The sequence below is a fragment of the Micrasema longulum genome, unplaced genomic scaffold (genome assembly GCF_059751315.1).
Source record: "Micrasema longulum isolate JH-2025_06_02 unplaced genomic scaffold, ASM5975131v1 h1tg000889l, whole genome shotgun sequence".
In the NCBI taxonomy this organism is placed as follows: Eukaryota; Metazoa; Arthropoda; class Insecta; order Trichoptera; family Brachycentridae; genus Micrasema; species Micrasema longulum.
The window spans coordinates 119,492-135,196 of NW_028278080.1; the positions used below are offsets into that span (position 1 = coordinate 119,492).

The 15,705-nt window shown below is 34.1% G+C and overlaps 1 protein-coding gene and 1 long non-coding RNA gene across 4 annotated transcripts in view; one reads left to right on the forward strand and one right to left on the reverse strand.

Moving 5' to 3' along the window:
- Positions 1 to 15,705, reverse strand: part of LOC148278342 (uncharacterized) — a 190,347-nt gene that overhangs the window by 81,962 nt on the left and 92,680 nt on the right. The window lies entirely within an intron of this gene.
- verm (LDLa and CE4_CDA_like_1 domain-containing protein vermiform) lies at positions 9,505 to 15,170 on the forward strand. Of its 3 annotated transcripts, none has more exons than XM_088231539.1 (5): positions 9,505 to 9,589; positions 11,654 to 11,789; positions 12,192 to 12,573; positions 13,404 to 13,553; positions 13,742 to 15,170. In XM_088231539.1, the coding sequence occupies exon 5, from the start codon at positions 13,867 to 13,869 to the stop codon at positions 14,896 to 14,898; it is 1,032 nt and encodes a 343-aa protein (XP_088087665.1). In that variant the 5' UTR covers positions 9,505 to 9,589; positions 11,654 to 11,789; positions 12,192 to 12,573; positions 13,404 to 13,553; positions 13,742 to 13,866; the 3' UTR covers positions 14,899 to 15,170. The 3 variants fall into 3 exon arrangements, with proteins under 3 accessions (XP_088087665.1, XP_088087663.1, XP_088087664.1); XM_088231537.1 differs by having other exon boundaries at positions 12,192 to 12,322; XM_088231538.1 differs by having other exon boundaries at positions 12,461 to 12,573.

Consider the following 15,705-nt stretch of genomic DNA (forward strand, 5'->3'; position numbering starts at 1 on the left):
ACCCAAATATTTTATTTTAAGGGCCATTTTCAACGAGTTGTAAATAACTCACTATTAGAAAATGGAATCGAGTTGGGGTAGAGTGGGATTCGATCCACAGACCTTTGGTCCGTGAGTCCGAGACACTAGCCACAGGACCACAGCCCGATTAACATGTGACAATTTTAATTACCTACTAGAATTAAGTCTAGAGACTTTTCTGTAGGACACATTATTTTTTAATAGTTTGTTTTTCACACATTTAAAATTTATTATTAGAGTTTTTTTGTATATATTTTTATTTAAGAAGGTAAACATGAACAGAAAAAAAATTATAAAAGGAAAAATAATGAAACCCACTTAACCGCGAAAACTGCTGATAAGCTGGTTTCTTATTTTTCCTTTACAAAGAAAAACGTTAGAGAAATTATATAAATTTAAAAAGTAATATAAACATTATCAAGAAAAATAAATTATTAAAATTTATTTTTCAATTCAATATTTGAAAATAAATGTCAAAAAATCTTTTGTGAAAAATTGTTACTGTACAATATTTTAAATCATTTATTGTTTCAGCATTTACTTTGTGGAAAAACATTTAGAATTTATTTCAAATAAAACACTTTGTAAATTTACCACATAAGAGATACATTAAAACACGACTCGTTTCGGGTAATCAGTACTACCTATCCTCAGGTGTAAATATAAACTAAACTAAAATACAAATATAAATGTATTGTCGTGTCGTGTTTTAATGTATTAAACTCCTGTGTGGTAATTTAAAATTTACAAAGTGTTTTATTTTAAATAAGTACTTTAAGTCATCATAATCATTTCCCTTTCGGCACCCAGAGGTGCATATGGCACTGAATTGGTGCGACAAAACAGCTTATTTCTATCAGTGACGAAAGGATTATTTATAAAAAATATGTTTTTATTGCTAGAATATCAAATCACGTTAATACAACATGTATGTTCTGTACAAAAATCGTTCTGTACATTATTATAAAATGTAATAATAAACGGTATTAAACAGCAATGTCCCTTGAAATAACATCTAATAAAATACATTGATAACCGCTTTTATGAACTTTTCCGAGAAAATATGAAAGTGATGATATTTTATAATATAATGTCAAGGATTCTGTATGCAGCATTCAAACAGACCCAATTGTTGCTTCACGCCTATTATATAATATTTCTCTCCATCTTCCTTGTCACAGTAATATATGCAAGTCTTATTGGATCTTTACCGCGTTAGGTTACCACTGTTACGTATTAAAAGTTGCCTGATGTCATTTTGTACAATATTTTAGATATGTTTAATCGCACAATAGATAGTAAGAAAAAATAATTAACGTTTTTTATTATTATCAAATATCTTTTCATATGTCTATATTCAAACATGCGTATTTCTTCCATTTTTCATTTGTTGTACTTTAGTGTCATAAAGTTTATTTTAAGCCAGTCAAAATTGCCATCAAGCTCATATTTGCATTATTAACCACAGTGTTTTGTTTATTTATTTATTTATACAATTACATACATATTACAAAAAAATATAATAACAACGTATTCCAAACTGTATGAGGCCAAGGGCCCAGTGTTGTGTTGGGATACAACATAATGGAAAGTGGAAGCACGTACATAAATAAATGTGTAATTGTGTAAAACAAATTATATTCTCAAAAAAATTGGGGATTTAATGAATAATTTCAAACCAGCAATTGTGTTTCTTATTTTTGTATAATATTTTGTATTTGTATAAAATATATTCTTTGTTTATAAAATATATATTTTTTGATGATGTAATAACTTATATTTACATATAAGTTATTAATTAAAAATACTAAGTATTTGTTTGACCAATTAGCGCTTTTACCCTCTAATGAGCATCTTCAGACTGGTGACTTAATAATTTATACGTAATCATAAGTTATAACATCATAACAATAAAATTCCATCAAGAATTGACAATAAGTAATTTAAATCTATTTTATTTTTTTTACATTTACAATGAAAATTATTATGTGAAAAACAAAAAAAATAAAAAAAATATTCATTTATTGAAGATGTCAACAGTACTTTCGTAATACAAGTTTAAAAAGTAAAATAAACAAATTATACGGTGAACAAAACCATTTAGAGATATCCACAGAAATACTTGAAATATACGTAAATCGGTTTCTTTGAGTGTGTAAATATGTTTTAGAGATTGGTTGTGAGGGTGAATGTGTTTATGTGAGAATTTAAGTGTGTGAAGGTGAGGGCGAGTTGGTCTTTTAATGGTATAAGGCTGGGCGTATATGTGTATATTATTGCACAAGTGTCAAAAAAATATAAAATATGAGATATAAAATATAGCGTATGAAACATAAGACATGAGAAAAAAAAAAGATTTTTTCTCGGAAGCATTATTCTTCTTGCGGTGCCTTGTCAAGTCCCCCCGTCGTGACCTTGGCGATCACTACAGCGAAAATTTATTGGATGCACTCGCCATAGAAAAGGGGAAAGATGACCAGATGATCAGGGCCTCGATTATGATGGGTAGATAAAGACGTCATACCTTTACCTTGACCGTATAGTTAAAGATAAATTCACTCTAGCGATTATAAAGATATACTACCAACCCCCTTCAAGTTTTGGGTATGTACATCGATAAGAAAAAAGTGTCAAAAATTTAGTTCCACCTAGAAATTTTTCCTTTTATTATGATTTATTAAAAATTTTAATCGTTTGGAGGTTGGCACTTTTTTTCTTAAAAGCCTTTGAAAAATATGAGAGAGAAATAAGTAAGTTTTGAAGTCGAATTAAATTCCGACATAACTGTCACTTTAATAAAACGAACGCCTAGATATGAAAATAATGTCGCTAGGTTCTGTCATATTAACAAATAAGAGTATCTAGGCGTCAGACACAGATTATATGCGTCAGAAAGTTACCACTCTAAAAAAATAATTTAGTTATTATATTTTTTCCATCTGTTTTACTATCTTTCCGAGTGTATGTCTTGAGACGTTATAGGAGCCGGCTTTTTAGTCGATCGGTAGATACATACAGACGATCGTTAAGCGTACCGTCTAGGTGATTTCAAAAAGTCATGCAAAATTCATGTTCAAGCGAGCATTTTTTGCTTGAATTGGGATTTATTGGAGATTATAATCGCTTTGAACTGAGTACTTTTTATTACAGAAGCCTATTTAAAATATTAATAAGAACTATTTTTCATGTTAATGACGTAAGGAACGCGAACTAATTGTTTGCGGTCATTCCGTTGGCTTGTTTCGATCATATGATGTCGATATGACAAGTAGATAGAACATACCGAGGTAAGATACAGATAGTACAGAAGTTAAGTATACCGTCTCGACATATACAGATGAAGAAAGCGTTCATAATCTAGGCACAGGGTGGTTTCCCGTTGCCTTCTTTGGTGGATTTTTATGTCCGGATAACCTTCCCTTAGCTGGTTAATTCTGGTTTGAAACATTATTGCACCAATTTTTTTTTTATTCTCTTTCCGTAACTAACAGTGCATAGGACACTGCATTGGTATACCAATCGCAGCGTATCTTGAAAAAAAAATACGCTTTACGTTTTCAATAAATATTTTACATCAACCATGTCGGAAATCGAACCCGATACCTCTTGCAAGGCAGGCAAACGCGCTGACTACTACACCACAAAATCGACACCAGATTATAGCAACAGTCAATATTTTTTATTAAAATTTAAAAATTATTTAAAAAGTCAACTGAATATTTTTTCTCTATTTTTTTTCAGTGACTTTCTTTCTAACTTCCGAAAATTCTAGAACATAAAAGTGAATGAAATCGCTAAAAGCCTGTGAATCAATAAACAAGGCCAAACGCGTACAGACAATAAAAACAATAGAAACATCTACTTGAAATGTAAAACACACACTGTATTATTTACGTAGTCTGAAACAATTATAATTTGCATTGGAGAAACGAATTCATGTGACCCCAATTTTCGGGTCATCAATTTGCTAAAAAACTACCACCAGCATATCACATCAAGGAACAGGAGTTAGAATGAAACAGGCAGGGAGTTGAATCCAGTCCTTGTCTACAAAAATTTGGACAAACTCAAAATATTGTTGGTAATAAAAGAAATAAAAATTTTTGGACTCATAAAATATGCATGTCTCTGTGCGAGCCTCGTTTTACAATGTGGTATTTCTAACACACGATTCCTTCTTTGACTTGATCTATTTGAATTACTTGTAAATTATTTTTTTTAACCCGAATTCATTATATATAATATTTTCATTCAAATACATATTTTTTTGAAGTAGTAAAGTAAGAATCTGTTTTTTTAAATACAAAATATCTCCTATTTCGTACTTATCCTTGTAAATCATTAAACATAGTCTTATATTTAATTTCATGGTTCAGTCATTAAAAACAGTGGGTACAGTTATCCATTCGCACATTATTTTAGGGAATTCGATCATTTTCTTAATTTCAAGGCTACCTAAAAAAGGTACCCGATAAATGGACACTTTCCACTTAAAAACATAAAATAGATACCCAACTACAAAGCTATCAAACGAATGGTCAAGCAAGCAACCCGAAATATTCTCTTTGGTAACTCGTATATAATTTTATTATTATAAAAAAACTGTTACCTAGTTAAAACTATTGGTTTACTGATTGCTTCTTGATTTTAATTTTAATGTAAACGTTGTTGCGGTTATCATCATTTTATAGTTTTCTAGTTTTATAATTATGGTGTGCTGCTTTCTGATATTCTAGAAGGTTTTCGACTTTTCGTTTGAATAATTTGTGACTGCCACAAAAAAAATTATAAATCCTACTTATTTGTAAATCTACTGTTTTCCTGCAATTACCTTTAATTTGTATGTACCAGCAAGTTTAGTCTTCGAATATGTTTCAATTCTATGTATGAATCTATTTGTAACAACTTCAGCGTTCTTTTAATTTATTTTACAACATGCGTATTTCTTTTATTATTATTTCGAATACATATTTTACAAATATAACATCATAACCAACTATTTTAAACAATCTACAATACCTAGAATTTGCGACCAATATAACAATATATTTACCGAGGCTGATATTTTTTGTGACAATGTATGTAAATTTAGGTCAAAAATTATAGAAATTTTGAGAGAAACAGATATTTAACATTATTTTTATATACATAATTTTCATTTCGTTTCTTTTACATTTATTATATTGAACATAATTCAAATTATTGTATAAAGTGTAAACAAGCAATAAACAAATAAATTGGCAATATTTGTGTACATACTGTTTGTTTACATAATAAAATGAATAAATATAATTTTTATTTAAGCACATTTATTCGCTCAATTTACCTAAAAAGCTAAAATGCACTCAACACAATAAAAATGTAGGCAGGTACTTTTCCTATTGAAATAAATTCCTAACTACAACTTGCATCTTCAATAAACTCCCAGTACACATAAATAGATTATGTCCATGTACGCGTAGATGAAAAATATAATCCTGAGTGTGAAATAGAACCAATATTCATTCTAGACAGGTGTTTTCGACTTGATGGCTAATTTCAAGTAAAAATTATGAAAAAAATAAACAGTGTGATAAGTCCATCGAGTATTTTGCCGTGATAATCAGAAGGGCAGTTTTTTTGTCGAAGATCACAAAATAAGCTGAGGTAATGTTCTACAAGAAATTTATTACAAGAAAATATGGCAATGAGCAGTAAAAAAAATATTTCAGTACGAAAACGATGCAATGTTTAAGAGTTCTTTAAGCAATAACACAATATCGAGAGATTCGTAATCAAAAACTCAGTGTAGATATGACACATACAGCTTTTATGCTTTGGAAACAAAAAAATTATATACTGTGTTCTTACTAATGATTATTTACAGTTTTTTTTTCAAATTTACATAAAGTTAAATACAAAAAAGTAATGTTTCAAATTGTGACTTTTGTAAATAACTGCCTGTTTGCTGAAGATGGCAGTACAGTAGTTTTGAGATGATGGCAGTACTTGAGGTTCTGCGTTCGATTTATAGTAAGATCGACATTAAACAGTAGTCTAAAAGGTGATTTTACTCAGCAATTTTTTTTTCTGGGCTGGAACCTAAAGCTTTGAACCAATCATTCTACCGTTACATATCCAAGAGAGGAGTTAAGGACTGGATTTTCCTTGGTGGGGGGATTTGTGTTGGAAACTTCTCTATGATTTTCCGAATGTTTGAGTTTACTGTTTACCATATACACATTTTTTAAAATTATTTTATGGTTTCTGATCCTAGATTTGTGGTGATATACTCATGTGTCTGTGTCAACTAATTATTGCTCGTCCCATCTCAACGCAGGACTTTTGGTCCCATGGAGTTGGGACTTATGTATCAAATAATGTGCAATAAACTAATGTATGTAAATAAATAAATAAATGAATCAATTCTCATGATGTATATTTACTGTTTTTATTTCGCATTATACACCTACAATATGGATTAAACATAAATAATGTGTCCTTACCGGGGTAACCCGTCCCAATTATTGCTGCAGTTGTAGCATCTAGGTACTAATGCTGCACTAATACTCCGATTGCAACGAATCTTGATGATGTTTGTTACATGCAAGGTAAGGTGATCAGTCTCACGCTTCGGATGCCAGTCCAGGAACACTGAAATATTGCATTGAAAGCCCCACCCACTTACCCGGATCCGTTTGAAAGGTCTTGTGGCCTGGTTCTACTCTTATTTTACAAAAAGAAAAAAACGAAACCTATAGCAATGCTAAAAAAAAATCATTATCATAAAATAAATACAACAAGTTTGTTTTTAACCACTAATTTTTTATTTTGTTTCCACCCACCGGTTTCAAAGTTTCTGCGTCAAGGTTTACGTAACTAATTAATTAATTCCTATTTTATTTTTATCATGTTCACTAAATACTACACGTGGACCCAATAAATCAAGTTTTTTTCCTTACAAGTGTGGTAATTTGATATCAATATTTTCGAAGCTAGACAGGAGAGGACTAAAAGAAATATTGTTTTTTGGTTATTAATTATTTTTTCTTATTATAAATCGCCTTTTTTTCATGTTGTTTTATTTGTTTTATTATAATGAATAACCACAAAGTTAGTACTTCAAATAAAAACTTTATAAATTATTATCGTTTACGATTGTCTCAATCTTTAAAATCGATGTCCCAATCAGTAAATAATATATATGAGTATGTAACATACACGCACCTAACATAATACGTAGGTACATTGGGCATTTAGTGGGTATGATATCGCCTACTTTTAGGTAACTCTAAATTCTAACACGACATACATTATATGTAAATGAACCGAACCTCGTTCATTAGTTGTATTTTGTCGCTTTCCACTCCGTAGGCCAAAGATTGTGTCGAGCGGGAGAGGCGGTCGCGGTGGACCGCAGACCGCAACTAGTAGACAGCGGTTGCAGATGCGGCCCGCGCCTCAATAATATAGTGATGAAAATTATTGCTATTTTCAATTCAATTCGTCGTGTGAAATCAACTGGTTTAGCAAGCAAAATGCTATAAACGTTGCTGTGTCTGTCCGTATCTGAGCGAGAAACAGAACGAGAATCGTGAACGAGTGTTTTTGGCTCGATAGCTACTCCCAGGTAAAAAAAAAAAAGAGGACAGCCCCCAATTTCATTGATTTCCCGCTCAGTTTTGCCAAAAGAAAAATAAAAAGCGGGACTCTTTAACTCTGCAACGATCGTTATTTGTGTGAACCTACCGGAAGTATAACTAAAATGTTTTTCTCTACCATTTTCCATGCCTATGATTTCAGGAGAATACAGAATGCTGGCTACGAGCTCGCCCAGATGCTTACGTGTCATGGTGGGTTCATGAGCTACCTGCATCGCTTCAAGCTCTCCGAGATCGACAGCTCCCCATGCGACGATGAAACTCCTCAAGGTGTCCCTCACCTATTGATGCATTGCTCCCTTTTCAGCTTTCAAAGACAACAGCTGGAGGCGCGATGCAGAAGCTTAGGTGAAGATCTATGCAACATCCCATCGGTGATAGGTAATAAAGAACTCACACGAGAGGTAGTATCATACATGGTCAATATAGTGCAGGCAATTGGTAAAATAAACCAAAGTAGGGAACAATAGAACTCCTCTAGTGGAGCGGAAGGCCTCTTGACCACTGCCAACAGGCCGGCTTCTCCTGAAGAGTTTTAAGTGGTTTCCTCTCCACATGAGCAAATGCTGAAAAGTTCCTGATTGCCCTACATTAGTACTATATATATACCTCGTATATACCTCCTGATCCCAACAGTTTCGAAAAATTTAAAGAAATTTAATTGCAGAAAAATCCTTAATAATCCAGAATAAACCTTGTATATTTTAAGCAAGGTAAATAATAAAGCAACTAGAGTGGAGTTTTATCCACTCCTCTGATTCACTTCCCATGCTTGAGGTCCCAGGTTAAATTCTTGGCAAGTCCAACACAAAATATTGGTTTTAAAAATGATTTTACTCTGTAGTTTTTCATTGTCTCTGGGGTGACGCCTAAAACGTAAGACTTATCGACTTCTCTTTACGTAACAGATGATCAAGATACAGTGCATTTTTAGTACTCTATAAACCATAGTGTTCATATTTGTGTATGATGTTGCCACACGATTTTTTTTTTACTTTATGTTTTTTTGTAAATTCATAAAAAAGAAAAATGAACACTAGGTATATTATAACCTAAATTTTTTGCAACAGAGGGAAAACATTTTTAAGATGAAAATATGTATGTCTAGGCACTTACAGGGCTTATGACTTGTCATTGGCTGGTTTAAGTGGCCACTTTACACACTGTGTAACATTCACAACCCTGCCTATGTTTAAACATCAAAATTTCCACTATTCTTCCATCTGTTGACTTTTATGAAGTAAAAGAGCTGAAACCTTGATCGTATCGATAAGATTTATCCGGCTGAATCAATTCACCTACTAGGCAACGCCTGAAAACAATTTACCAATTTTTATACTTCTTCTTTTACCAGTTACTGTATTATAATTAGCTCATTGTATTTTTTCATAAATTATTCATCGTTATCATTCCTTTTCCACAACAAATGGTGCATAGGAGACTGATTGGTTGGTCGGTAAGAATATCAATCTAACGCTTCAGATGCCAATCTATTGATAATGAAGTATTCCGATTTCAAAACAAATTTGAAAATCCTTTTTTATTTTAACCTTGTTAGGAATCGAATCCAAGACCTCTCAAACGAAAGGAAAACTCGCTGACTACTAGATCGCAAGGCGGACAAAATGTGATTGTAAATTCACAGTGCTAATGCTAATGCTAATTATAGCGTTAGTAGTGTCAATACCGCCGCCACCGCCCGCCTTCGTCCCTGCGTAATGCCCCCCACGCCACTCCGTGAAAGTAACATTGTGTCCTCACGCCTGATTGGCCAGAAGCTCGGCGCATGCGCACTTCTCGTGAGGAAATATACCACTTAAGTGGTGCGGGGTGTCCGGTCTGCCGCGCTCTCAGTACGTCTTCTGCAGCCATGACGCGAGCCGCACTCTGCCTGAGTCTCTCCCTGCTGTTGTTCAGCGCCGCCCTCGGTAAGTACCCACTGCCAATATAATATTTACCGTATTAATAAAACGGGGTAAATGCGAGACTTTTGCGTTCCTCTTTCGAGTCTTCCCTGCCATGGACACCCGAAAAAAAACAGGAAAATTCGCGAATTGTTTTGGATAACATAAAAACCGCAAACAAACAACGCTCAGTTTTTTAAAGATTTTTTGCAACTGAACATTAGAAAATAATTGTGTTTTTATAAATTATATTCAAATCGGTAACGTGTTTCTTTGATTATCAGTAAATTAAAATGCATCATAGACCTATATTATTATTCTAATCCTGTAACTTATTCTGACTTCAAATAAATATAAATTAACCTGTAACTTAATCTAAGTATTTTTTGTACTGCATACTTGATTGACGTAATTATCCGTTTTAAACGTCTGCAAATAATGATTAATTATGCATATTGGTAATAAAAGCTCTCTAACCAGGCCAGTGTTGATTTATCTTATTCCAATAATGCAGAAATGAGTGGTCGGTCTATAGTCGTGAATTTTATCGACGTATGTATAGGTAATGTGCATTACATAATTGCAATTACAAGATAGACTGAACGTAATATAAAATGCACAGAAATTATATTTCGTAATGAAAGTGCACATTAGAAATACTTGATTGAGTTGTAATAATCATGTTTATTCTCCTAATTACAATATTTCACTCACATCACAACCGCGTTTCAATTAAATAGAATTTTTAATTCTAGAATTAATTGCAACATGTTTGGTTGACATTATAACACGTTATTTCTTACTTAAGTTCATTTAACACTATGCACAAACTTATGAACCTATGAAATACACAATTGCCGTTTTTTTTCTATGATTATTTTTGTTGAATTAAATTCGTAATGTTTTTGTTTACGTTTTTCAGTCGTTCCGCTATGCCGGTCTTAACCGCATATAAAAAATGACATTTACAATCTAAAACCCCGATAACAATAGTCATAAAATTGTTGAAATTTCTAATTTTTGCAGTTCGCGTTTATGTACAAATCGCGAGCGAAAGTGTTCTTTATAGTGGGAAAATATCGAGATAAATAAAAGTTTATCGATTCAAGTCAAGGTACTTCCTTGTGTAAACAGTACAATGAAATAAACTATTTATATCTACTGAATGTAGACCTCAGGAGACTGGCATAGCATGGCAAGATGGTAAATCACGGCGTCCAAAGTAATCTCTGAAACCAGCCAGTTTATAAATTTCCATATTTATTTATCACTGTTTAACTTTTAGCTTTCAGGAAACAGGTTACGATAGAAATTTATTTCTGTTTCAGGACGAAGGATTTTTCTCTATCTTTCTTTCGTTTGTAATGGTATTATACCTTCCAAATCAAGATATTTCTAGTATCGGCTGCACGTTGGCCTCGATTTCCTCATCGCCTCGGATTGTGTTTAAATAATAGCAACCGTTAACTGTACTTGTGTAGAACCGACGGCGATTCGTGTTTTTCAGCACTGCTGGCATTTCTCTTTCGCCGGGTCGAACTAGAACCTGTTTGGTGCGAAGCGAAGGAAAGCGAAATGTGACCTTACATCAGAGGAGGTGGAAAGTGGTACCTGTGCAGCGTCATTACGGCTACTGAATTTCAACTCTGATCTCTGAGAAAATTAATGCGAAATATGACATTTCCCTGGATCCGCATTCCCGAACGCACCAAACTAAGTTTAAAATTCAGCTTATGTTTTATTTTTCCGCGATTGGAACCTATTTTCAAAGTCAAATTTTAAAGCAAAAAAATATTACTCAGTAATTGGACATGTTTACATATATACAATAATAATATATCCACATTGTAGAGCACCGTAATCGATTGCTATTAAATTGGTAGGTACCTAATTAACATAAATAATAAATCATAAAAAAGGTAATTGTTTGGTCACAATTCATAATATTTCATAAGACTGGTTAATAATAGTTATGAGATAACTGATATAATTATAACGGTTGACAGTTTTCAATTTTTTATTAACTTTAAGAATGTTACGTATAAAATAATATATTGCAGTTTATGACGATGCGTATTTACTTTTCAGGTTTGGGCGAGCGCGTGAAGAGACAGGAGGATGACACTGATGGTCCCGACCAGAGTCCCGAGGAACTCTGCCAAGACAGACCTGCTGATGAATACTTTCGCCTCACCACAGATGGCGATTGCAGAGACGTCGTTAGGTAACATTGGCAAAAAACATCGCTGCCAGTAAAACCTTTCATAAACCCGTTCATAAGTGTATATACACTTTTTCCAAATCAAATATGCTTGCTAAGAGTTTAAAAAGTTATTTTGACACTTCGAATGGAAGACATGATAAGTGCATGCAAATTGAGCTCCTCATTCAATAGTTGAATTTCAAAACAAAAAATTATTTTTTTTCGGGAATTTTTCAGGATTGTTCAGGCATAGATGACACTAATTTATTGTTCAAATAATACTCTTATATATTTTTTAATTCTAGCGATTCGATGGATAATCTATTTTGTTTAGTTGAACTATGTAATGAATTACTCGTCTGTAAGTACGACGGGTAACTTAAACTAACCTTTATACAATGAGGAGCTTGGTGTTGTGCGCAGGTGTGATGCTGGTTCTGAGAATGGTGTGACCCGTTTGGCGCGTGTGCGCTGCCCCGGAGGCCTGGCCTTCGATATTGATCGCCAAACTTGCGACTGGAAAACTAATGTTAAAAATTGCGACCAAATCGAAAGTAAGTGAAAAGTCTCCCTATTTGGAACGCCGGCGGCCGACGATGCTCCCAGCCCGCGCCGAGGTCCGCCTTCGTCGGCCGCGGTCGTTCCTCGTCATCTGTCTGTCTATACTTACCGTTCCTTTTCTTTCTACCCAGGTGTACTAGGTCAGGTCTAAAAGAAATCACTTGCCCCTCTGGGTTGGCGTTTGACGTCGATAAACAAACTTGCGATTGGAAGGGTAAAGTGACCAACTGTGACAAACTGGAGAGTAAGTGCAACCCTCTCGAACCTGGTGGACCGTAGTGGTAATTCAAGGGTCGGGCAGTAGCTCGTAGCTCGACGCTACAGTAGTTGTTGATTGCATGAAATATTCAAGTTCCGGCGTTAAAACAGTTTGGTTTAGCAAAGCAGGCACATTTCTCTCAACCTCTCCTTAACTGCACTCACGAATCCTCTAATCATCCTATCTCTGGCAATATTTATCAATTCTTATGATGTTCACACTTTGCATGCATCTTTAAGAAAATACACAATTTCCTTCACGCAACGCTTACTAACATCATCTTACGGGCTTCAATTCTTTTTATGAACAAAACATTTTTACGCTTATAAAATTCTAATTCAATACAATATCTAAGCGCACTAACTGCATTCCGATGGTATACTTTTACCTGTTTGTCTTGTATGTATATTTTTCTCTGTTTTATGTACATATTTATACTCTTCAATTTTATAATTCGATTTAATTCATCAAGATAAAAAATGAGACAGCAAAAATTTTTTCATACATGTCTCTAAATCCATAAATGTTGGCATCTTTAATAATATTTACTTATTATACTTACACCGTAGCAATTTTATTATCTGTTTTGATTTTAGAACCTTTGTGTGCTAACAATCGAATCTGTGTTTTTTCTTTCTGCATATTATAATAATTATTTTTCTTCAAGTTTTCATGACTATCTTGTGTTTAACAATCTCCTTATTCGACACTCTTCACTCCTTTGTTATCTTGCTGTAACCAAACTCGAGCCAACGTTCCCAACTACGTAAATGAATTTGTCGATCGAGAAATTTTAAAGTATGAATGTATTTCAGAACCTCGCAAGGTGCTCCCAATCCTGAAGACAGATGAACCTGTCTGCCCCGAAGGAAAATTATCTTGTGGTAATGGAGAGTGTATTGAAAAAGATTTATTCTGTAACGGCAAACCTGACTGCAAGGATGAGTCTGATGAAAATGCTTGCAGTGAGTATATTTTTTATGTTTCTTTTTCGTTATTTTCATTATTTCTAACGGTCAGCAAATATTTACGTACATTTTTTATGTCATCAACAAATATCTCATAATGCTCTTGCCTAATTCGTTTAGTGACAAATAGGTACATTTAAAAATTCGATAATTTTATTTTACTAATTTATGTATTTGTATTTCAGCTGTTGAAACCGACCCTAACAGAGCTCCAGATTGTGATCCTAATCAATGCATCCTCCCTGACTGTTTTTGCTCAGCTGACGGTACGAGAATTCCCGGTCAAATTGAACCCAATCAAGTTCCACAGATGATCACCATTACCTTCAACGGTGCCGTCAACATTGACAACATCGATCTTTATGAAGAAATCTTCAGCGGAAATAGACAAAACCCCAACGGCTGCCAGATTCGCGGTACATTCTTCGTTTCTCACAAATACACTAACTACTCCGCCGTCCAAGATCTTCACCGCAAAGGACACGAAATTTCAGTATTTTCACTTACCCACAAAGACGACCCACAGTATTGGAGTCAAGGGTCTTACGACGATTGGCTAGCAGAAATGGCCGGCGGTCGACTTATCATCGAAAGGTTCTCCAACATCAGCGATGGATCTATCATCGGGATGCGCGCTCCTTACCTTCGTGTCGGTGGAAACAAGCAATTCGAAATGATGGCCGATCAGTTCTTCGTATACGATGCTTCTATCACCGCTTCCTTGGGTCGCGTTCCTATCTGGCCATACACACTCTACTTCCGTATGCCCCACAAGTGTAACGGAAATGCGCACAACTGTCCTTCTCGTTCTCACCCAGTCTGGGAAATGGTCATGAACGAATTAGATCGCAGAGACGATCCCACATTCGACGAGTCTCTTCCCGGTTGCCACATGGTCGACTCTTGCTCCAACATTCAGAGTGGAGAACAGTTTGCTCGTCTTCTGCGTCATAACTTCAACCGTCACTTCAGCACCAACAGGGCGCCCTTAGGACTTCACTTCCACGCTTCTTGGCTTAAGTCCAAGAAAGAATTCAAAGAAGAACTCATCAAGTTCATCGAAGAGATGTTGGACAGGAATGACGTTTACTTTACAACAATGCTTCAAGTAATCCAATGGATGCAGAACCCGACAGAGTTGACAGCCCTGAGAGATTTCCAAGAATGGAAAGAGAAGTGTGACGTCAAAGGACAGGCCTATTGCTCCCTGCCCAACGCTTGTCCCCTGACAACGAGGGAACTGCCAGGAGAAACTCTCCGCCTCTTTACGTGTATGGAATGCCCCAACAACTACCCCTGGATATTAGATCCCACGGGTGAAGGGTTTACTGTTAAGAAATAATTAATAAATTAATTGTGTAATTTATACTATGTTGAAAGACTGTAAAAATTGGATTTTGTAAATATTTGTTATTATCCATGCTACTACTTCATCCTGTTCAGATAAAGTAATGCAATGATGAGCTATGTGTCTAGTCTTAACTAAAGCAAACCCATGGCTACGCATATATACCTTGCCGAACAAACACCTTCATTCGGATGATACAATCAGTATTTCCCTTCTAAGAAACCCATAAAACAATATGAAAAAAATAATAAAATATAATAAACAAATTAAGCGTTTTATTTTTAACGAGATTAATAGTAAAGAGCTTTTATTTTTCCTATCACCTAAACCCTAAATATACGAGAACCTGTGTTATAACTAATATGCTACATTGACTAGAGTTTATCTTATCCTTGTGTAATTACTTTATTTTATTTATTTAGAGTAATAGAGAACTCTTTATTACATAAGTTTCCAAAAACTCTGTACTACCATAAAGCTTGTATACTTTGATAACGTCTTAGATCGTTTACGAAAATTTTAAACACAACTAGGACAAAAAAGCATATTTTTTTATTTTGTTTAAGAATTTGTTAATTTTATAATTTATATTCATTCCATAAAAACAAATTACTTTTTAAAGGCTAATTATGTGTGCCAAATAAAGCTAGCGACGAAAACACAGTATTATTTTACAAAACGGTAAAAAAATGTACCATCAATAACACTAATGATGCGGCACTTGCTCACAAAAAACATTGTATTCTTTAAAAAGCAGCAGACATTGCGCCCTTTTCAATATGCCCACTCTGCATACCTACC